The following is a 22,636-nucleotide window of genomic DNA, read 5'->3' on the forward strand; positions in this document are numbered from 1 at the left end:
CTCCCCAAAGGTGGGAAGGTGGGAGGAGTGTGAGGTATGAAATACCACTTATTGGGTTCAATGTACACTGTTCTGGTGACGGGTAACACTAAAAGCTCAGACTTTACCACTATGCAATATATCCATGAAAGATAACTGTACTCATACCCCTAAATCCATAAAAATTTAAAAAATTAATAAAATTTTATATTCATGTTTCATAAGCATATGACGTATCTCCTATTATATTTCAAATAATTATTTTTCATGTTTTTTGTGCTCTGTTAAGAATATTGCTTTACAGTTAAGAAAGCTAGTGATAGATAAGAAAGTATCATATTTACGTTCTTAGAAGAGATAATATCTTACATTTACCCAGCACTTTAACGTTTTCAAAATAAACTTATAGTAATTTTCTAATTTGATCCCTGCAGCACTGTGTAAGTTGTGCAGGGTGAAGTTTATATTCAATGTCATAGATGAAAAAAAAAATTATCATTTATTCTGTTCTGATTGTCAAGTCAAGAATTATAGTAAAACTAAGAGACATATACTAGATGTTCTTAGATTATATGTGTGATAGAGTTAAAACTGTATTTCCCACAAAGTCCACTGAGCATGGTAGTTTTCCTCTTATCATAACCAGTTTGTATATGTACAATTTGGATAACAGAATTTTTTGGACTAAACTGCAGACACCTGAAATGCACTGATAAACTTCCTTTTTTGGCCATCTAGGCCCTCTTTGTTGGCTATGGACCTGGATTCAAGCATGGCATTGAGGTTGACACCTTTGAAAACATTGAAGTCTATAACTTAATGTGTGGTAAGTGTGAACAGGTGGCTTTTTTCCCTTCTGAAAACAGACCTGAAATAGGATTGTCAAAAGCAGGTCACATTGTAGGCACCTTTGTGGAGAGGACGGTGAGGCAAGGCAGATTTTTACCTTCTTCCTGACTCGGACTCACTGAAGAAATGTGGGGAACATGTCATCTTATTACTTATCTGTTTGTTCCACTAGGCTGCTTGCTGGTTAAAGTACACCACTCACAGCAGGGTGGTCTGCACACCCCCAGTGCCCAGCACTTTCCTAGATCCTTGGCTTAATTATTTGATTCTTGACTCAGAGCAGTGATAGAAGCCAGAGAAAAGACATTGAGGGCAGTGAAAGGTGGACAAAACTTGTGGAACTTCTGGTAGCCATAATGGTTGAATGTAAGTCAATGTCAAGGTTGTAGAAATGACGGAGGACCCATTAGGGATATTCTTGGTTTACTTTGTACCTTCTGAAGTAGTCCTTTTGTGGTGAAGCATTGTGTTTTAAATATCAATTTCTTATTCTCATGATGGTCCTAGGCATTTACAGAACCTTAAATATGTCTTAACTATAATTCTTTTTGTGGGAGTCTATATGGCTGAAATGAGTTAATATATCCTAAAATACCTAAAACAGCACCTGGCATATAGTAAGTGCTTACTACATAAGTATTTGCTGTTATCACATTTAAGAGGATGAGTTTTAGACTCAGACAAAGTTGGTTTTGAATTCTAGATCATTTAATTGGTAACTTTGAGACTTGGGCAAAACACTTTGATTACTCATCTACCAAATATTGATGATAACTTATAAAATTGTTTTGGGGGATAAATAAGAAAATATGTTAGCACCATGATTGACAGAAAATATGCATTCAACAGGTGGTGACTGTAGTTATTGTACACTTTAAAAATCAGAAATTTTGTACTGAAATACAGCATATACATATCAGTATTTCTATTAAAAAGAACCTAGTCTTAAATACTCTAAAACTCAAGAGAGTTTTATACTTTTCTTTTAGTTAAAGAGTAAAGGACTCATGTATTTTGTTTTAAAAAAGTAAAGATCATGGCACAAGTCTACTATTTGTTTGATTTGAAACATCTAAGTAACTCTACCATTCTTGAAATGATGCAGATTTACTGAATTTGACACCGGCTCCTAATAACGGAACTCATGGAAGTCTTAACCACCTTCTAAAGAATCCCATTTACACACCAAAGCATCCCAAAGAGGTGCACCCCCTGATACAGTGCCCCTTCACAAGAAACCCCAGAGATAACCTTGGCTGCTCATGTAACCCTTCGGTAAGTATCGTCAGGAAGTTTGGTCCAGTATGTATGGTTTGATAGCACCCTCTGCACAGCATGTGCTGTAGAAATACTTAATAATCAAATTAGAATTTAGGAGTGGGGGTAGGTAAACATGTATTTTAATCCTTGGGGGGCACATGCAGATCTTTTGTAATATTTCTTTTCTCTTTCTAGTTTTTGCATTTTATGCTCTTATTTTTAATTCCTTGGAGCTGTGACTTGACTTGGGTGCAGATGTGAAGAAGTCTAGTTCAGTTCTTGAGCATCCTGTATTAGGGAATCTGTACTGTTACTCTAGCAGTGAGGTCATGAGCACATAGTAAACCAATCACAATGTACCTTTTTAAAAATACAATTCAGGTTGTTTAAGTGTAGGGAGGAAAAAAGATTTCTTGGTATGAAATGAATATATTACACTGTCCTTTTTTACTTCCGTGTTAATATATCATTATTATAAAAAGATAAAAATACTAGACAAGTTATGAACAAATTTGATAACATCCATAAGCGGGCACCTGTAATCCCAGCTACTTGGGAGGCTGAGGCAGGAGAATCGTTTGAACCCGGGAGGCGGAGGTTGCAGTGAGCCAAGATTGCACCACTGCATTGCAGACTGGGCAACAGGGTGAGACTCCGTCTCAAAAAAAACAAATATATATATATATATACACACACACACACACACACACACGTGCACACATATATATATAAATATATATAAATATATATATAAAATAAAATATAAAAATATAATATAAATAAATATATAAAAATATGTATTTTGATGTATATATCAAAAATATACATATATACACTATATGTGTGTGTATATATACTATATATTTGTATATATAGCAATTTGGAGAGTAGTTTATTTTATGCTTTACATTTTGTTTTAGACTTGAGTTAGACTAGAAGAAAGACTTGGGGTACCTAGATAAGAATTACAAAGCAGCAATCATATTCTTATGTTTTAATTACTGGCGTAATGCTTATACTAACAATTTTGTCTTTTGCAACTGTCATTCCTCTCCTCTGTCCTCTTCATCAAAAAAGTAACTTCTGTCCAGGCATAGTATGCCACACCTGTAATCCCAGTACTTTGGGAGGCCAAGGTGAGAGGATTGCTTGAGACCAGGAGTTCAAGACCAGACTGGGCAACATAGTGAGACCCCATCTGTACAAAAAGCTAAAAAAATTAGCTGGGCATGGTGGCATCTGCCTGGAGTCCCGTTTACTTGGGAACCTAGGTGGGAGGATTGCTTGAGCCCAGTAGGCCGAGGCTGCAGTGAATCATGATTGCACCACTGCACACCAGCCTGGGTGAAAGAGCAAGACTCTTGCCTTTAAAGAGAGAAAAAAACATTCACTCATACAAGACTATTGTAAATGATCTTTGTTCTATGTTGGGATAATCAATCTATAGCGGTTCTGTGTTACAAAAATTAAAACATGTCTCTCAGTCCTTAAAAATAGTTTTATAACCTTTTTTAGATTTTGCCAATTGAGGATTTTCAGACACAGTTTAATCTGACCGTGGCAGAAGGTAAGGCATGCTACCCTCAACCTTGGATTGTGAAACAGTTTTCTCATCGGTGTGAAATGCAGATAACTGGTTTGGGGACATTATTTGAGAATAACCAATAAAATAAAGGGAGTTCTGGAGGACCACCTGATGAAACATAGAGGTTTTTTTGCTTGACAGTTTAGACTGTTAGACATAAGGAAAGAAGAGATATTTTGCAGTGGATATCGTATGTAATGTATTTAGTGGAAGCTGAATCACACTTTATGAACATGATGGAGGTGTTCTGAAATTTTTGACGATTTCTATAGGTTGATAGTAGAGACTCAGATTCCCATTTGAAATACCTAAGTTTCTATCTCACCTGGTTCTTAGTTAATCATACAAGGTTATATATTGATTTATTGATCTAAAGCTAGTTCTTCATCACTTTTGACCAAAAATCAAGGATATACAGACAACTGATGAAATTTTTCACTTATGACTTGAATGTTTGGAGTCACTATAATACACTCTTTCATCCTTAAGTTACCTGGCACACATTTTTTTTTCCTTTGTACTAGAATAAAGAGGTAAATTCTGTGTTAATTCTGATGTAAGCTTGTCTCTGTAAAATCCCTAGAATATCTTCAAGGTGGCAAAGTATTGTAATGAATGGTGGCACTTTCAGAATTGAATAGATCCAAGTTTGAATATGAGCTTAGGTACTATATGTTCATGGAAAGAGTATTCCCTATCAACTGCTGTTTCCTCATCTGTAAAATGGGCATATAACCTTAATTCATATGGAAATGTAAAAATTAGTTATATGATGTGTAGCAAGCACTTGACATTTGGAGAAAGGGCAATAAATAATATCTATATTGTTATTGTTTTATTTAGTTTAATCTCATAGTTTCAATTCTGAACTTCTGCTTTCCAAGTACACATATCATTAAAAAAATTTACTTTCTGGAGTGTGTCCTAAAGAATAAGTAATTAAAGTAATGCTTAAGAATTTTTGATAATATAACTTTGAATTAACTGGAATATTTAGCAATTTCATGTAGTGTCCTCATGGATCTTGATATTACATTGATTTCAGAATCTTTATAGGCAAAAACTACAGTGAATCTCATGTGTCTTCTTAAGTGTTTATGCTTCTACCCTTTGTAATCAGTTTTTTTTAATAGTTAAAAGTAAATCTTCAATATGGTTAAGTAGAAGAAAGGATTAGATGAGGGTATCACACTATATATTATCATATAATGCACACTAACTAAATTTATTTATTTTCATCCTATGACCCAAGAGAAGAATATTAAGCATGAAACTTTACCCTATGGAAGACCCAGAGTTCTCCAGAAGAAAAACACCATCTGTCTTCTCTCCCAGCACCAGTTTATGAGTGGATACAGCCAAGACATCTTAATGCCGCTTTGGACATCCTATACCGTGGACAGAAATGCAAGTATTTGTCACCTCTTTATGTGTGGCTATTTCAAATTAATGATTAAGCAGAACATTGAATGCATAGTTTCTCACTGTTCACCTTGGCTTTATACTCAGTTCCTGCATTAGAGGAACACTGAACAGGGAGTCAGAAAAATTCAGTTCCAGTTCAAGCCCTGCCACTGAGCAACTGCATGACTTTGAGAACTCAGACTAAATTTCTTCTGTGAAATGAGGGTTGTGCAGTAAAGAATTCTCTTTTGGGCTGGGCGCAGTGGCTCATGCTTGTAATCCCAGCAATTTGGGAGGCCAAGGCAGGTGGATCATGAGGTCAGGAGATCGAGACCATCCTGGCTAACATGGTGAAACCCTGTCTTTACTAAAAATACAGAAAAATTAGCCGGGCGTGGTGGTGGGCGCCTGTAGTCCCAGCTACTCGGGAGGCTCAGGCAGGAGACTCCAGCCTGGACTACAGAGTGTGGCTCAAGCCTGTAATCCCAGCACTTTGGGAGGCCGAGACGGGTGGATCACGAGGTCAGGAGATCGAGACCATCCTGGCTAACACGGTGAAACCCCGTCTCTACTAAAAAATACAAAAAACTAGCCGGGCGAGGTGGCGAGCGCCTGTAGTCCCAGCTGCTCGGGAGGCTGAGGCAGGAGAATGGCGTGAACCCGGGAGGCGGAGCTTGCAGTGAGCCGAGATCCGGTCACTGCACTCCAGCCCGGGCGACAGAGCAAGACTCCGTCTCAAAAAAAAAAAAAAAAAAAAAAAAAAAAAAAAGAAAAAGAAAAAAGAAAAGAATTCTCTTTTGCCTCCCTGACCCCAGTTTTAATATCTTATGATTCCAATTTATAATTGCATGAAATCAGCCTTAGGATCAGTCACAGTTACCCATTTCTAAGTACATGGCTGTGTGAGGACAAGTATTTCCCTCAGCCGTCCAAATCTAAGGGAGCCCTCACTGTTTGACAAAGCCATTAAAGCTCAGTAACATCATTGCATGTGTCATCTATAGGAAGACACAAGCCCAAACCAGGGAGAGGCCAGAATCCTGCCCACCACCAACACCAGAGGAGTTAGGCCTTGAAAGGAGTGAGGACAAATATCCCAGAATAAGAGCAGCCTTCCCCCTCACTCATGGCCCCCTGGGTGCTCTGGTAGAAGGAGGAATGGTGAAGGAGATGGTGTTGGAAAGAGAGAAGGGGGAAGATGAGATTTTGGTCTTATATGGATTTGAAATTTTAAACTGGGATGAAACTGAAAGTGACTGGCAAGGTACAGGATGCCCTAAGGGAACGACAAAGGGATTTGAGAGAGCATAGTGGAGGGCAGCAATTTGATTTAAAAAATAAAATTATTTTTACTAATCAGTGAGATGGCCAAATAAAAAGATAGGGAAATGTCTGTTTATATATAATTTCTATGTTCCAAATATATAATACACACATATATTTATATAAAGTTTCTTGAACTTTGATTTAAAAAATTTTTCAAGACTGTCTTCAAACACCAAACACTTAAAAATTTTTTTTGACTTTGTGATTGATCAGTCTACACCACTTTTTATAGGCACCCCATCCTATTTATTAATATTTATACCTTAATTATGGTGTTCCTTGATTCCACTTTCAGTTTTCTTATATAATTAAAATGCATGACTTTACAGTCATTGCGATGCTTGAGGTTTTTGTGTTGCTGTTCAGTGACTCTCCTCCCTTGCTCCAGCGACTTTCGGCAGTGTAGTTGGCTATGGAAGATAGACTGAGATCTCTAAAAATCAGCATTTTACCATATAAAAGCTTAAAATTGGCCAGGCGTGGTGGCTCACACCTGTAATCCCAGCACTTTGGGAGGCCAAGGAGGGCGAGTCACGAGGTCAGGAGATCGAGACCATCCTGGCTAACACGGTGAAACCCCGTCTCTACTAAAAATACAAAAAATTAGCCAGGCGTGGTAGGTCACACCTGTAATCCCAGCACTTTGTGGGGGCTGTTTCGGGTGGATCACCTGAGGTCAGGAGCTCAAGACCAGGCTTGCCACCATGGTGAAACCCCATCTCTACTAAAAATACAAAAATTAGCTGGATGTGGTGGCAGATGCCTATAGTTGCAGCTACTCGGGAGGCTGAGGCAGGAGAATCGCTTGCACCTGGGGAGCAGAGTTGCAGTGAGCCGAGACTGCGCCACTGCATTCTAGCCTGGGTGACAGAAAGAGACTCCGTCTTAAAAAATAAATAAATAAATAGAAGTTTAAAATTGTAGATAAAAACATTCTAAACATTATTTCATATTAGCATAGCAGAATCTGAAAATATTTGCACAAATATGACAATTAGTATCTTTAATATTTTAAAGCATTTTTACATTTTAGTTAGAAAAAAGATGAATACACTAGTAGGAAATGGGAAAATAGTCAAGGACATGAGCTGACAGCTAGAGCTTCAAAATTTTATGATGTAGTTCACCTTTAAATATTAATAAAGCAATTTTCTTCTCTGTGTCTGATATCTGAGAGTTCTTTTCATTTCGTTCTTCAGGACAGTTTCTCTACGGAAGACTTTTCCAACTGTCTGTACCAAGACTTTAGAATTTCTCTTAGTCCTGTCCATAAATGTTCATTTTATAAAAATAACACCAAAGTGAGTTACGGGTTCCTCTCCCCACCACGTAAGTTTCTTCCTCTTCTGACCTTCCCTTTTCTTATCCTCTTCTCCTTTTTGTTTTCTTTCTTGTTTATAAATCCTACCATACATTATTTATTGGTGAAAAATTGTGGATTTGGTCTATAACTACCAAGGGAAAAATTTTAATAATCTAAAACTTAAATTTTATAAAATGTTCTTTTTGTGGGGGGGGTAGTTGATTTAGTGCAGATGTGGTAAGCAGTACACGTCATGGTTCCTTTCTGCATTTCTTTTAAACAGAATTTGAGAATACTGTGAAGTTGGAATATATATATATATCAAGTTGGAAGAATATATCAAGGTTCTTAGGAAGGAGATCTAACTTTGTTGTTTAAAAAGAAAATGCGATTGTCAGAGAAGTAGGTAAAGGTAGAGGCTTAAATATTCTTGCTTTTTCACTGATCCAGAACCTCTAGGGAATGGCTTTTTTGAAGCTAAGTATACTATTTTGTGAAATGGCAAATTTGTATGTTGATGAGAAGCCATTTTGCGGCCAGCCTTAAAAGGCAAAAATCGAAAGCTGCAGGTGCTCAACTACCATCAGCATCCAGTTCAGTTCCCAGAGTATGTGTCTGAAGTCAGAACTTGGCTATTGCATTATAAAAATAGACTAGGTCCAAGCCTCAAATTCATACAGAGAAGCCTTGTATGGCGTTTCGAGACAGACATCCTGTGATGTTTTTTCTGGGTAGCAGGTGTTGTTCTGGAGCCAGATGTTCTCTTTTTTCTTTTCACTGTGAAAAAGTGTAAGGAAAGAGGATTGTCAACACAATTCCTTTTAGTTGAAATAAGGTCAATAAAGTTTGAATATGTTTAATTTGGGGCTCTTGTTATTAAAGTTTATGTTTCTTTGACATGCTCATCTTGAAAAGACTTAAATATTTTATTTTTGTAAAGGACTTGACCAAACACATTACATTTTCCCTTGACCCAGTACTTGGGAAAGTTTTGCAGGTTTAAGATAGTACTCAGCTAGTTTTTAAAAATGGTCGCCTCTGCCATGAGAAACTATAATTTCTTATGTCATTTGTGAAGAATGAAAAACTTGTCCTCTTTTTTCTTTGTAGAACTAAATAAAAATTCAAGTGGAATATATTCTGAAGCTTTGCTTACTACAAATATAGTGCCAATGTACCAGAGTTTTCAAGGTAAAAAAATGTTAACTCTATATTTGATAATTTTAATTAATTTCTGCACATATAGGCATAATTCATATGTAATAGGACTTATGGTCTAGATTAAATGAATACCAAATACATTCTTAAAGGCTTAACTATGAGCATACTAGTACACAAAAATTCTACAAATATTAGAATTATCGTATATTCCAGTATCCATTCTGCTTTGTATTTAATTGTTTGCAAACATTTTTGGTGAGAAAGTATATGATGCGCTTCCTAAAGTTATTCAGCTAATACAGTCTGCTATCACTTATATTAACTTTCATCCGGCTTCCTTATTTAACTTTTTGGAAGTTCTTGATAATTGTCTGTGCTTTCAAATGAAAAGATTTTACATCATCATTAACTTGCAGCATTTGACTTTTACAGGAATAAAAATATAGTTACTTATATTGATGTATAGAATATCAAAATATAAGCATAAAAGGAGTTTTTACTCTATATCTAGAATACTTGTGAATATTTCAAAGTTAATATTCAGATATTAATAGGAAATCTGAATAATATGCCTTGTTTGTGTTTGCAATGTTGCTATGCTTAATGATGACATATGATCACAATTTGAACATGATGTACTTGTTCAGTGATGCCTCAAATAGAGTTGGGTTCAACGTTTGTCTGTGAGTCCTTTCAAAGGCCAAGGCTGAACAATGAAGTTTTGGCCTCACACTAAGATTGGAGTCAAGGCTGGGTGTGGTGACTCATGCTTGCAGTCCCAGCACTTTGGGGAGGCCAACTCAGAAGGACTGCTTGAGGCCAGGAGTTCAAGATCAGCCTGGAAAACAGTGAGACCCGGTCTCTAGTCTCTACAAAAAATTTTAATTAACTGGGCATGGTGATGTGCACCTGTAGTCCTAGCTATTCTAGAGACTGAGGCAGCAGCATCTCTTGACCCCAAGAGTTTGAGGCTGCAGTGAGCTATGATTGTGTCACTGCACTCCAGCCTGGGTGATATAGCAAGACCCTGTCTCTAAACAAAAAACAAAACAAAGACTGAAGCCAAACTTGACTTTATCTTTATTTACTATAAATGCTAATTTTGAATCATGGTGTTAGTTTATTTCACATGACAACATGGTACCTTGTTCTTTTGAAACTATACTGTCTTCTATCTCGTTTCAGTTATATGGCGCTACTTTCATGACACCCTACTGCGAAAGTATGCTGAAGAAAGAAATGGTGTCAATGTCGTCAGTGGTCCTGTGTTTGACTTTGATTATGATGGACGTTATGATTCCTTAGAGATTCTGAGGCAGTAAGAACATATTTCATTACTCTTAAAAATAGGAACCAAATGGGATTACCATCCAGTTGAGTCAACAGAACCCTTTTTACCCAGTGTCATATGTTTGTGTATGACATTTCTGACTACACAGGAATCCTTTTGAAATATCTGATCAATTTTGGCATTTTGCTCAACATTCAGTAAAATATTTTTTAGGTAAAAGAAGTAGTGTTTCTCACCCATTTAGTTCAGTTGAGTAATTTTTGAGCTCAGTTTAAATGTTGAACTCATTTAAGATCTCTGTGTGGCTAATTGTTAAGGTATGATCTTAATATATTGTCATTCAGAAGATGAAGAACTCTATGGTGTGGCTACACATATCCTGAGTCTAGGAATGAATAGGGTTATAAAGCTATAGTGCTTGGGAGTCTGGTGGCCTTGGGTGAATGTTACAGCTTTTACCCAACTCTGGCTGGAAGGGCATGATAAAAAGCAACTGTCTGAAGGAAACCATCGGTGGCACTTTTTTAAAAAAAGAGAGGGAGAGAACATTTTGGAAACTGGTTGATCTTTATTAAAGCAATAATTACAGTAGTTTGGGAAGCAATTTCGCTGTTAAGTCCGTAGGAAAAAGACTGAGATTCCACTGAGATTCATCCCCTCTGAGAACTTTCCTACTCTCCCAGGCTGACTTAGATATATGTGACTTACAAATACACCGGAGAGCACATCAATTTGTAAAGTTACAGTTTTTTACTTTCCCTTGAGGCATAAAGCTGCCTTAGAAACTGTAGCACTGGAGAGGATAAAGAGGAGAACTGCATATGCTTCTTACCCACGGCTTCACCCAGAGCCCTCTGTTTAAATAGTTTTATAGATTATGATTCTACATAAGGTCATATTTGAAAACAATGATTCCACTACCTTAAGTTTTGGAAGATGTTAAAAAAACAAACAGCCTTAAAATGAAAAGAAATAGGAGAATGACTATGAGGTAAAGATGTTTGGGACATCTTTGATAATATACTGCAGTGTAAAAGATTAAGTTATTAAGGTAAGGAGGAAAATCCAGTTAGAACAAACAATTCATGACAACATGTCCTGTCCGAAGGGGCTGAAATAAGACATTCCTAACCAGTTCTTTCTCTGCCCACTGTTTGTCTATAATGGCCTAGAAGTTAAGACTATTGGTAATGGTTTATACTCTTGGTCGTAGGTGTTTAAAAATGATATTTTCTTTTCTTTAGTGTTTCAATTTCAGTGTCTTTAAATAGAACTAAAAGAATTCCAAAAGTCAGTAAATTTCTACAGAAAACAAAAATTATTTGGGCTGTGTTTATCTGCCTGTCTTCTAATTATTACTCTGAATCGGGCAGAATATGTTGAGGCATTGTGATTACTAGCTTCTTATATTTAATTATTTGTTTGAATTTGATTTTTTTATGTATTAAAAGCATGCTCTACTGAAATAGTCATCAAAAGGAAGATAGTTATTTCTTTCTTAAAATGAATATTGGCATATTTTACAGAAAAAGAAGAGTCATCCGTAATCAAGAAATTTTGATTCCAACTCACTTCTTTATTGTGCTAACAAGCTGTAAAGATGCATCTCAGACTCCTTTGCACTGTGAAAACTTAGACACCTTAGCTTTCATTTTGCCTCACAGGACTGATAACAGTGAGAGCTGTGTTGTAAGTAGCTTTTTTATATTTACTTTGCATGTTGAAAATCTAGACATACGCATATTTGTGTCATACATCTGATATTACAGTGAGAGAAAGCACAACTCTTGAATATACATGGACTTTGAAATTACAGGATGCTTTTAAATTTGATCTTTTAAGATGACATATCTTTGGGGAAGACTACCCTTGTCTGCTTTTATTTTGCATTTTCTTTTTTTTAGAGAGAGGGTCTTGCTATGTTGCCCAAGCAGGTCTTGAACTCCTGGCCTCAAATAATCCTCCTGCCTTGGCCTCCCAAAGTGCTGAGATTACAGGCATGAACCACCCTGCCTGGCCTCTTTGTCTGGTAAAGATACTAAAAGTCAGATCAGAATCAAACTTTGTATGGCTTAACCACTAAAGTCTAGGTGTATCTGAAGTATGATTTTCTCTTATTTCAAAACTGGATTTATAATTTCAAAGTGTCAGCACTGTTATAAATTAGTCTTAAAGTTGTTAGACAACATTTCAAATTTTCTATGTATCACTTAATTATAAAAAAATTTTCCTTTCTTATCCTATTGTCATATCAGTGTTTGGGAATAATTGTTTTATATTATCTTATTTGCTCAGAATTTTAAAAATCTACATTGTAGATTGGGACATCATGACTGCATAACATTTTAGCCTTTTTTTTTTTTTTTTTTTTTTTTTGAGGCAGTCTCGCTTTGGCGCCCAGGCTGGAGTGCAGTGGCGTGATCTCGGCTCACTGCCAGCTCCGCCTCCTGGGTTCACGCCATTCTCCTGCCTCAGCCTCCCGAGGAACTGGGACTACAGGCGCCCCCCACCGCGCCCGGCTAATTTTTTTTGTATGTTTTTTTTAGTGGAGACGGGGTTTCACTGTGTCAGCCTCGGATCTCCTGACCTCGTGATCCGCCCGCCTCATCCTCCCAAAGTGCTGGGATTACAGGCGTGAGCCGCTGCACCCGGCCTCTTTTTTTTTTTTTTTGAGATGGAGTCTCGCTCTGTCGCCTGGGCTGGAGGGCAGTGGCGTTATCTCCGCTTACTGCAACCTCCGCTTCCCGTGCTCAAGCGATTCTCCTGTCTCAGCCTCCCGAGTAGCTTGGATTACAGGCGCCTGCCACCATGCCTGGCTAATTTTTGTATTTTTAGTGGCGATGGAGTTTCGCCGTCTTGGCCAGGCTGTTGTCGACCTCCTGACCTCAGGTGATCTGCCGGCCTCCGCTTCCCAAAGTGCAGGGGTTATAGTCATGAGCCACTGCGCCCGGCCCATTTTAGCAATTTTTAAGTTTTTCCTTATGGTGAGCCAAAACATTTTTCTTTCAGAGTACTTCCCACATTTCCGGTTTTTTGTTTTTTGTTTTTTTTGTTTTTTTGTTTTTTTCATTGAAGTGACACCAAGTAAGTCTTGACCTGAATCTGCAAAAAGATGTAACTTTCATACCAGTCCCAGTGAATGGGTGGTAGGTATACCTGGAGTTAGGATCTTGAGATCCAGTATGAGCTCGTCAGGGAAGAGTGCTGCATTCACTCATTCATTCATTCACTACTACTTTGATTCAGCCATTCATTCCTTTGATATTTATAATCAAGTGCTCTAGGTACTGAGGACACAGAAGTAAACAAAATAGTGAGCTCTTCTCTGGGCCCAGGAGTAGAATACAGTGCAGTGGTCCATTTGCCATCCTTGATGGTAGTAGTCTTTCTATATATCGTTAAAATTCATGAAGATATGTCTCTCCTTGTTTCTATGATAAACTTTCAGAAATACTTGTTCCTAGAGAACACATTTCTCATTAAGTTATTTTTCCCCTTATTCTTCAGAATTAAATACAGAATAGCAAGACTTTAACTAGTTGGTTGCCTGATCTGACTCCGCTGAAAGTTGTCAGTTTTGTGGGCATTCTTAGATACATGCAGCTATTGCCTGGTTCATTACTTCTTTATTTTGAGAGATTATATCGTCATTGAATGTATCAATTAGAGTAGGGTTCTACAACAAATAACAGAAACCCCTTTGCAGTGGCTTAAGCAAGTCAGGGATTCCTCATAGAACAGGAAGTCCAGCTGTACACAGTCCTGGGATGGCGCTTTGGGTCAACTGCACCACTGGGTACCCAGAACTTTTCCCTCTTTCTGCTCCACCGTTCTTAGCATGTGGCTTTGGCCCACGTGGGCATCTTCATGCATCTTTGTAGATAACACATTCTCATAAAAACTAGTATTTTTGTAGTATGTTTGCACACATCATTATATTTGATCATCAAAATAACCCAATGAGGAGGATACAGATAAAGGAATCAAGATTTATATGTTAAATAACTTTCCTTAGTTTACCCGATAAGATAGTCACAGAACCAGTCTCTTTTTAAAAAATTTCCAACTTTTATTTTAAGTTCAGGGGTATGTGTGCAGGATGTGCAGGTTTGTTGCATAGCTAAATGTGTGCCATGGTGGTTTGCTACACAGAACATCCCATCACCTAGGTATTAAGCCCAGCATCCATTAGCTGTTCTTTCTGATGCTGTCCCTCCTCCCACCCCCTGCCCTCCAACAGGCCCCAGTGTATGTTTTTCCCCGAAACGTGTCTATGTGTTCTCATCCTTCAGCACCCTCTTATAATTGAGAACATGCAGTGTTTGGTTTTCTGTTCTCACATTAGTTTGCTAAGGATAATGGCCTCCAGCTCCATCCATGTCCCTGCAAAGGACATGATCTTTTATGGCTGCATAGTATTCCCTGGTATACATGTACCACATTTTCTTTATTTAGTCTATCATTGACCACATACACCATAGTGTTCCATGGTATATATGAACCACATTTTCTTGATCCAGTCTATCACTGATGGGCATTTAAGTTGATTCCTTGTCTTTCCTATTGTGACTAGTGCTGCACTGAACATATGTGTGCATGTATCTGTATAATAGAATGATTTATATTCCTGTGCTTATATACCCAGTAATGGGATTGCTGGATCAAATGGTATTTCTGCTTCTAGGTCTTTGAGGAATTGCCACACTGTCTTCCACAGTGGTTGAACTAATTTACACTCCCCACCAACAATGTAAAAGCATTCCTTTTTCTCCACAACCTTGCCAGCCTCTGTTATTTTTTGACTTTTTAATAATAGTCATTCTGACTGAGAACCAGATTCTTTATATTAATTCCCATATTCTTTCTACCATGCCATGTAATTTCTGTTTTCTGACTTTTTTTTAACTCCACACCATTGAAGTTTCTTAAACCTATTTAATGCAGGACCATCTTTTCCATGTATACTTTCTTTTCCCAAACTTGATGCATCTAATTAAACAAATATACATGGTATGTATTAGAAGGAAAGCTACTTGAGAGGAGAGATGATGCCTAACAAATCATATGGCGTGTTCCACTTTAGGGCTGAAGTCTCATAAATGATTAAACTGGGAAGATGGAGCACGTATAGAAGTGAACTGAGTGTTCTCTTGGTAACTTTTCTTTTATATTTCTTATTCTGCTAGCATGGGAAGCATGAATCCTCATGGGTTGAAGAATTGTTAATGTTACACAGAGCACGGATCACAGATGTTGAGCACATCACTGGACTCAGCTTCTATCAACAAAGAAAGGAGCCAGTTTCAGACATTTTAAAGTTGAAAACACATTTGCCAACCTTTAGCCAAGAAGACTGATATATTTTTTTATCCCCAAACACCATAAATCTTTTTGAGAGAAACTTATATTTTATATAGTCCTCTATCTACACTATTGCATTGTTCAGAAACTGTCGACCAGAGTTAGAACGGAGCCCTTGGTGATGCGGACATCTCAGGGAAACTTGTGTACTCAGCACAGCAGTGGGAGAGTGTTCCTGTTGAATCTTGCACATATTTGGATGTGTAAGCATTGTATACATTGATCAAGTTTGGGGGATAAAGACAGACCACACCTAAAACTGCCTTTCTGCTTCTCTTAAGGGAGAAGTAGCTGTGAACATTGTCTGGATACCAGATATTTGAATCTTACTATATAAACCTTGATGGCATTGGGCAAACAGTAGACTTAGTAGGATTGGGCTAGCCCATGTTATGTGACTATCTTTACGAGAATTTTAAAGTAGTTCTGGATTTCTTTTAAGTTAGAGTTTCATTTCTTTTCATTTTAATCAAAAAAAAAAAAAAAAAAAATTAACAGAAGCCAAAATACTTCTGAGATCTTGTTTCAGTCTTTGGTGTATATCCCCTCAAAAGCCAAATTGTTAATCTTGTGTGTTTTTTTTTTTTTTTAATTTTTTGATTGGATTTCTTTAGATTTAATGGTTCAAACAAGTTCAACTTTGAGGGATGATCTTTGAACATACTTACCTATTACAAAATCTTACTTTGTATTTGTATTAAAAAAAGAGAAATATTCCCATCCTGCTCACTGGTAATTAACATAGGTTTACAGTGGCTTTAAATGTGGCCCTTTGACTGTTAAAATTGTATCTTATCTTTGGCGAAACTTCAGAGCACCAGTCAGTACATGCAAGGTACCATTTTTTACTGAGATGGTAGGAATGTTTCTCTCTGTGCACAAGACTTACCCTACCAGCTGCAGAGCTGTTCTCTGTTAAGCAGTGCATTTTGAAGTTCCATAGATTGAAGAGAACATGTCACCTCACATCTTCTTGGTGGACATGATAAATGACACAGTGATCTTGATTTTTTACTACCTTGACTGTACCTTTTTGTCCCTATCTGTGAATCTTCAAAGACTGCATTAACTTTTAGGCTAGGTTCAATTTAGGTATAATATCAGTACATACACCAAAGATTTTTACGTGTCCTTCGTATGATCATTCTTTAACAGCCTAAGGCCCAGCTGCAAAGACCTTTGGAAAATCCAGTTTGCAACTGAAAATTATTTAATAATTTAGGAAGTTGTTTTTGTTTTTGTTTTTAAGTCCTGCAGTTTCCTGAGGCTCTGTATATGATACTTTTTTCAGCCTGCTTCTCTCTTGTTCAGATTAGGTAATTTCTATTCTTCTGTCTCGAAGTTCAGTGATTCTTTCTTCTGTCTAATCTGTTCTGCTGTTGAGCCCATTTATTCCTGATTTTTATATTTTAGTTATTGTGTGTTTTATTTCTAAAATGTCCATTTGGTTTTTCTTTATATCTTCTATTTGCTGAGAATTTCTGTCTCTGCTGAGACTTTCTACATTTTCATTTGTTTCAAGTGCATTTATACTTGCTCGTTGAAGCATTTTTATAATGGCTGCTGTAAAATCCTTATCAGATAATTCCAACATCTGTCACCTCATTGTTTGCATCTACTGATGGTCTTTTTTCCATTCAGAAGCATTTTCCTGTTTCTCGGTGTGTGAAATGATTTTTTATTGAAACCTGGATATTTTTAGGTATTATGTTATGAGACTATGGGTCTTATTTAAACCTTCTGCTTTAGGCAACTGTCTCTGATACCTCCACAGCAGGGGAATTGGGAGTATTGCTTCATTATTACCAGGTGTGGCTGGCAGTCCAGGTTCCCCAGTCAGCCTCCCTTGACACTGAGTGACAGGGTCCGCTTGTTACTACTGAGCAAGGTGAGAATTCAGTTTCCCATTAGGCCTCTATTGATTCCTCCCTGGCTGGGATGTGCAGGGCACCTTTTGCTGCACCCTGGGAATCTCCACTAATGCTGTGGGACAGGAGTGACCAGGAAGGGCTTCATTATACCAGGTGAGAATGAAATTCCCAGTGACCTACACAGCCTTCTCCAACACCACTCTGGTGTTGTATTCTTCCAGCACACAAACATACACAATTTAACTCAAAGCATCTTAGCAGAGCTTAATTAAATGGATAGATGCCTGTTCCCTTTTGCTGGACACTAAGAATACAAAAATAGGGGAGCTGGGACACCTCTTTACAGCTTGGTGAGAGTGTAAGTCTAGACTCCCCACTCAGCATTTGCTGGTATGGGTGGGGCTGTGGTTTTTTCCATGGTGTTTGGTTGGAGTAGAACCATTTTTACCCTTGCTTGGCTACCCTTTTCTGGTCCTTTGGCAGGAGAGAGAGCGGGACTCTTTCAGGGTTTTTTCCCCCTGCATTTGTTGACATTTCCAGGTTGCTGACTTTTTCAGCTCCAAGTTGGAAATATATGAGCTGAAAAGAAAATGCAAGGAACTCATCACAGTGTTGTTCCTTGGGCCCCAATGTTCCCAGCCTGTCTGTTTTCTCTGTACTGTTCAGAGTCTTGCTGTGTTTTAATATAATATCCAGGATTTTTATATGCATTTAGCAGAAGGATATCTACTCTGTCTTTGTAGAAGTGTCTCACTGATTTTTATATATTCTTCCAGCACACAAACATACACAATTTAACTCAAAGCATCTTAGCAGAGCTTAATTAAATGGATAGATAGATGCCTGTTCCCTTTGCTGGACACTAAGAATACAAAAAAGAACTAGTGACAATTTTCTCTGTCTTAGGGAGAAGAGGCAGCAGAAGTGTAAATGATCCCTAAAGAGTGATAGATGTTATCATGAAGCCACAGGACGGGTGCCACGCAGCACAAAAGAGACTCTGGATTCTACTTGGTAGTAGAGGCAGTGGCTTCCCAGCCTTGGGGCTAAGGCTTGTAGGGTGATTTGGAACTTTTCAGATGAGCAAGGCAAAGAAGGGACCTTCTAACATTCCTTGGATGGAACATTTTTGACATTTTCCCATTTACAGCTACTTATATTTTCTACAAGTGTCACTGTGACCAACTTATGTACAAATATACTCTTTCTTGCTTTGTTATAATAATCTGCTCTTAAAGAAAATGTCACTCTCTACATTCTATGCTGACTCTTAAGGAAAGAGCACCCACATCTGCTCCTACTTAGCTTTTCTTCTGTGGTTCTTACACAGTAGTACTTTTTTCTTTTGTTTTCTTGGAAGAGATTCCTCCTTTCTTTTCTTTTCTTGAAAGAGTTTTAAACTGATAAAATGGCAAAAGTGACTGATCTCTACTCCCTAGTTTGAATGGTAAATTTAAATGATAAATTCCCGTGAACATATATGGAAATGTCTTTATCCTACTTTCTCCAATAAAGGCTGTTCTTAGCTTTGCAAATGCAAAGTGAAACCTTATCCTGATTTCTACTGCCATGCCTCAAGTCAGTACTTCTTCTTTTTTTTTTTTTTTTTAAAGAAATGGAATCTCACTCTGTAGCCCAGGCTGGAGTGCAGTGGCACAATCTTGACTCACCGCAACCTCCACCTCCCGAGTTCTAGCAATTCTCCTGCCTCAGCCTCCTGAGTAGCTGGGATTATAGGCGCACGCCGCCTCGCCCGGCCAAGTTTTTGCATTTTAGTAGAGACGGGGTTTCACTGTGTTGCCCAGGCTAGGCTCGAACTCCTGAGCTCAGACAATCCCCCCACCTTGGCCTCCCAAAGTGCTAGGATTACAGGCGTGAGCCACTGTGTACTTCTTAAGTGAGGTAAGTAACTTCCATAGAAAATTTCCATCAGTTTATTCATGAAAGAGCAGAGAACCTGGCAGAACTTAAAAATGTTTCCTAGAATCAGAGAAAAGAGGACAAACCTTAGGGAGAAGAAGGCAGATGCTCATGTACCAGCAAGGGAAGTAGCTGCGTAGAGTACAAGGACTGTTAGGCCTGTTGGCCGTTCCTATTTAAGGAGACAAGATGGGCATGGAACAGGGACCATCCCCTCCTCTAGGAGAAGTTGTTACCCCCTTCACTTTTCCTCTGTCATTACCCACAGTCACTTTCCTTCTTTGTACTGTGGTAGGTGTTTACCCATCATAGGAATGGGCCTTTGAACTTTGAAACTGAATGTGGTGATTACACTTCATGCTGAAGCTTATCACAGGAGTGCTTTCATAAGCATTAAGTAAAATTTCATAATGACTGAAGCCAAGGACATTTTCCCTGGTTTTTGGCCAGTCTAAATATTGTAAGAGAGAGAGAAGAAAAGTGTACGGAATATAATTGTCTCTAAGCTAAGAAATGTGGATGTTCAAATAAAACATATATACAGAACGCTGGGTGCTTTCCTTTGTGGCTATGTGTGTGTGTGGAGGATGGGTAGGGTCACGGCCGAGGGTGCTTCTCTGCAGGCGTGAAACTGAGTCCAAGGGTTGTTGACAGTTAACCACAGCTGTAATGTTAAAAGTCGAGTTCATTTCAGGTTCATAGAGTAAACATTCCTGATCTGTGACCTATATCCTTGTTCTTGGTATTTTCATTATATTTAATCATACTTCCAAGTAAAAACAAATGACAGGCATATATATTCTTTAGTATTTAGAATGGTCTGGAACCAAACTTGGCACTTCTGTAGATTCTTTTAATGTGAAAGTTTTGTATTTATTCTCTCCATTATAGTGACTGAACAAAAAAATGTTTACTAGAAATCATATTCATACCAGAACCCATAGATACGTGAAATACATTTTAGTCTACTAGAAATGGAAGAATCCCTGGAAGAGGCATTATGGTCATGGGATGTCAAAAGGAAGGAACATAAAAGAAGTCTCTTTCATCCTACCCAATGCTATTGTTTTAAATTTAACTTTTTACTTGCCTGTAAATTCTCGATTCAAGGGATAGTTTTAGGATTTTAATTAAAATGACATATTTTAAATGATATATCAGAAATTCAGAACTCAGAGTGGAATATACTTTGGCTTTCACATAGTAGAGATACAAAACAATTGAAGAAATATATAGGAAATAAATTTTTTACAGCATCTCATAGTTTTTTCAATTTTTTTACAATTTTTTTTCAATTTTTTACAGTGTCTCATAGTTTTGCCCCACAGTGTTTAGATATTTTTCACTGTCAAAAAATGTATGCATTTACTTAGGTGGCATTGTACTGGCTGTGACATAAAGGAAATAAAACAGGGATCTCCGAACTGAAAGTTTATAACTTACTAAAAATTCTAAAGGATTTTAAATGAGACAAATTTTTTCAGTCCAATGAATAGATCTTGTTCAAATTTTTGTAGTAAATATCACTGGCCAGGCGCGGTGGCTCAACCTGTAATCCCAGCACTTTGGGAGGCCAAGGTGGGCAGATCACAAGGTCAGGAGATTGAGACCATCCTGGCTAACAGTGAAACCCCATCTCTACTAAAAATACAAAAAAAAAAAAAAAAAAAAAAAAAAAAAAAAAAAAAAACTAGCTGGGCGTGGTGGCAGGCGCCTGTAGTCCCAGCTACTGGGGAGGCTGAGGCAGGAGAATGGCTTGAATCTGGGAGGCGGAGCTTGCAGTGAGTTGAGATCACGCCACTGCACTGCAGCCTGGGCAACAGAGCGAGACTCTGTCTCAAAAAAAAAAAAAAAATCTGATGATACCTACAATTTTGGATTCTCTGTTATATTCTATATCTTGACACAGTGTCACTGTCTGGAGAGTTAACCACTTGTATTAAGGTCCAAACAGAAACAAGATGGTAAATCTGTGGGTCTTTTGTCTGTGTACTTGTTCATAAGCTGTCTCTGCAGTTTTACTCAACAGCACACTTGAAGACATTGGCACTGGAATAGATTTTCCCAGCTCAGGGTTGACAGTAGATTTCAAAGCTGTGCTTACTCTGTGTCAGGCATTGGGTTAAGTTGGAGAACAGGGCAGATGGGATGCCTACCCCCTTGGTGCTCTCATCAATGTGTTACCTCTATTTCAAGGTCCAGTCCAAAGCCATATCCTTAGGATCCATTGGTCATGTGGTCAGACTTTCCCAACATTGGAGGTAACAGACAGTACATGCACTCAGTCTAGTTCTTGTTATGTATTATGGTTGCAATACAACTACAGATGTGTAATACAGTTGATTATTCCGTAACCCACACGCTATGTTGTTAGATGGCACTGTGGCCTATTAAGAAATTTTACCCAGAACGCAGACTCCAAATCCAAATACACAACTTACTAAAAGCAATCTTTGCAAGCTTAACATGAAATAAAATAATTTCAAGGTGGTGTGGTTATAGGTATAAGAGGATTGTTAGTTTCCACTTGGGGCTTCCAGGGACCTGGCAAGATCTTATCCTACAGAGAACACCAACCTCTTAAGGAAATTGGGAAGTCCAGAGAAGCTGCGCCACCTAAACATTTCCCAGCCTGTGATCCTGTGAGAAAAGAAAAATGGCTCAGGGCAGCCTGAGCTGTGTGAGGCATGTAGAATTTATTAGGCCCAGAGAGATGTGAGTGCGAGACTTTATTCTTACCACCCACCTCCCCCCATGCCTGGGGGCAGTTGTTTAAAGTCATTTCATTACTCATTAGTTGCTTCACTCATTATCCTCACGTACCTGGAGTTTGTGATGCAAATAACAATGTACAGCAAGTCAATAGCTTATGTTATTTTGATGTAACTAATTGGTAAACAATTTAGGAACAGTCTTTTTGTCCTTCAAAAACCCACTTGTAACTGCTGCTAATTGGAGCACATATTCAGGGCAAACTTGAATCCATGTCCCTGGATTACAACTCTCAAAACTGGCCCAAATAAACTCTGCTTGTATTAAGTTTGGTTCAGTTTTTTCTTTTAGGTCAACATCAGTTACATTTTCTTAGACTGCATACTGTGAGCATATTCCTGAAAACTGTAACCCTGATGAGATTTATGTGTCCCAAGAGTGCTGTTTCACAAGTGTAATCACCAGATGGGTTCTTCCTGCCCAGTGACTAGACAAAACCAGTTCACTGAGATTGTGACATTGCAGTAAAGAAAGCATTTAATTAATATTAGGCTAGCCACGTGTCTCAGAGATTAGGGTTTTTCAAGGACAGCTTAGTAGGCATGGGACTGGGG

The 22,636-nt window shown here is 38.0% G+C and overlaps 1 protein-coding gene across 2 annotated transcripts in view; it reads left to right on the forward strand.

Annotated features, from left to right (window-relative positions):
- ENPP1 (ectonucleotide pyrophosphatase/phosphodiesterase 1) overlaps window positions 1-22,636 on the forward strand; it is a 114,344-nt gene that overhangs the window by 63,558 nt on the left and 28,150 nt on the right. Inside the window, exons 17-25 of one of the 2 annotated variants that reach the window (XM_008007025.3) lie at window positions 718-805; window positions 1,934-2,103; window positions 3,604-3,655; window positions 4,926-5,080; window positions 7,603-7,732; window positions 8,817-8,897; window positions 10,053-10,185; window positions 11,685-11,847; window positions 15,345-19,856. In XM_008007025.3, the coding sequence (XP_008005216.3) occupies window positions 718-805; window positions 1,934-2,103; window positions 3,604-3,655; window positions 4,926-5,080; window positions 7,603-7,732; window positions 8,817-8,897; window positions 10,053-10,185; window positions 11,685-11,847; window positions 15,345-15,515 (1,143 nt within the window). In that variant the 3' untranslated portion in view covers window positions 15,516-19,856. Of the gene's footprint in view, window positions 1-717; window positions 806-1,933; window positions 2,104-3,603; window positions 3,656-4,925; window positions 5,081-7,602; window positions 7,733-8,816; window positions 8,898-10,052; window positions 10,186-11,684; window positions 11,848-15,344; window positions 19,857-22,636 lie in introns of those variants that run through there. The other variant, XM_038000886.2, reaches the window with a different exon arrangement.

This window comes from Chlorocebus sabaeus, chromosome 13, assembly GCF_047675955.1.
Source record: "Chlorocebus sabaeus isolate Y175 chromosome 13, mChlSab1.0.hap1, whole genome shotgun sequence".
NCBI lineage: Eukaryota > Metazoa > Chordata > Mammalia > Primates > Cercopithecidae > Chlorocebus > Chlorocebus sabaeus.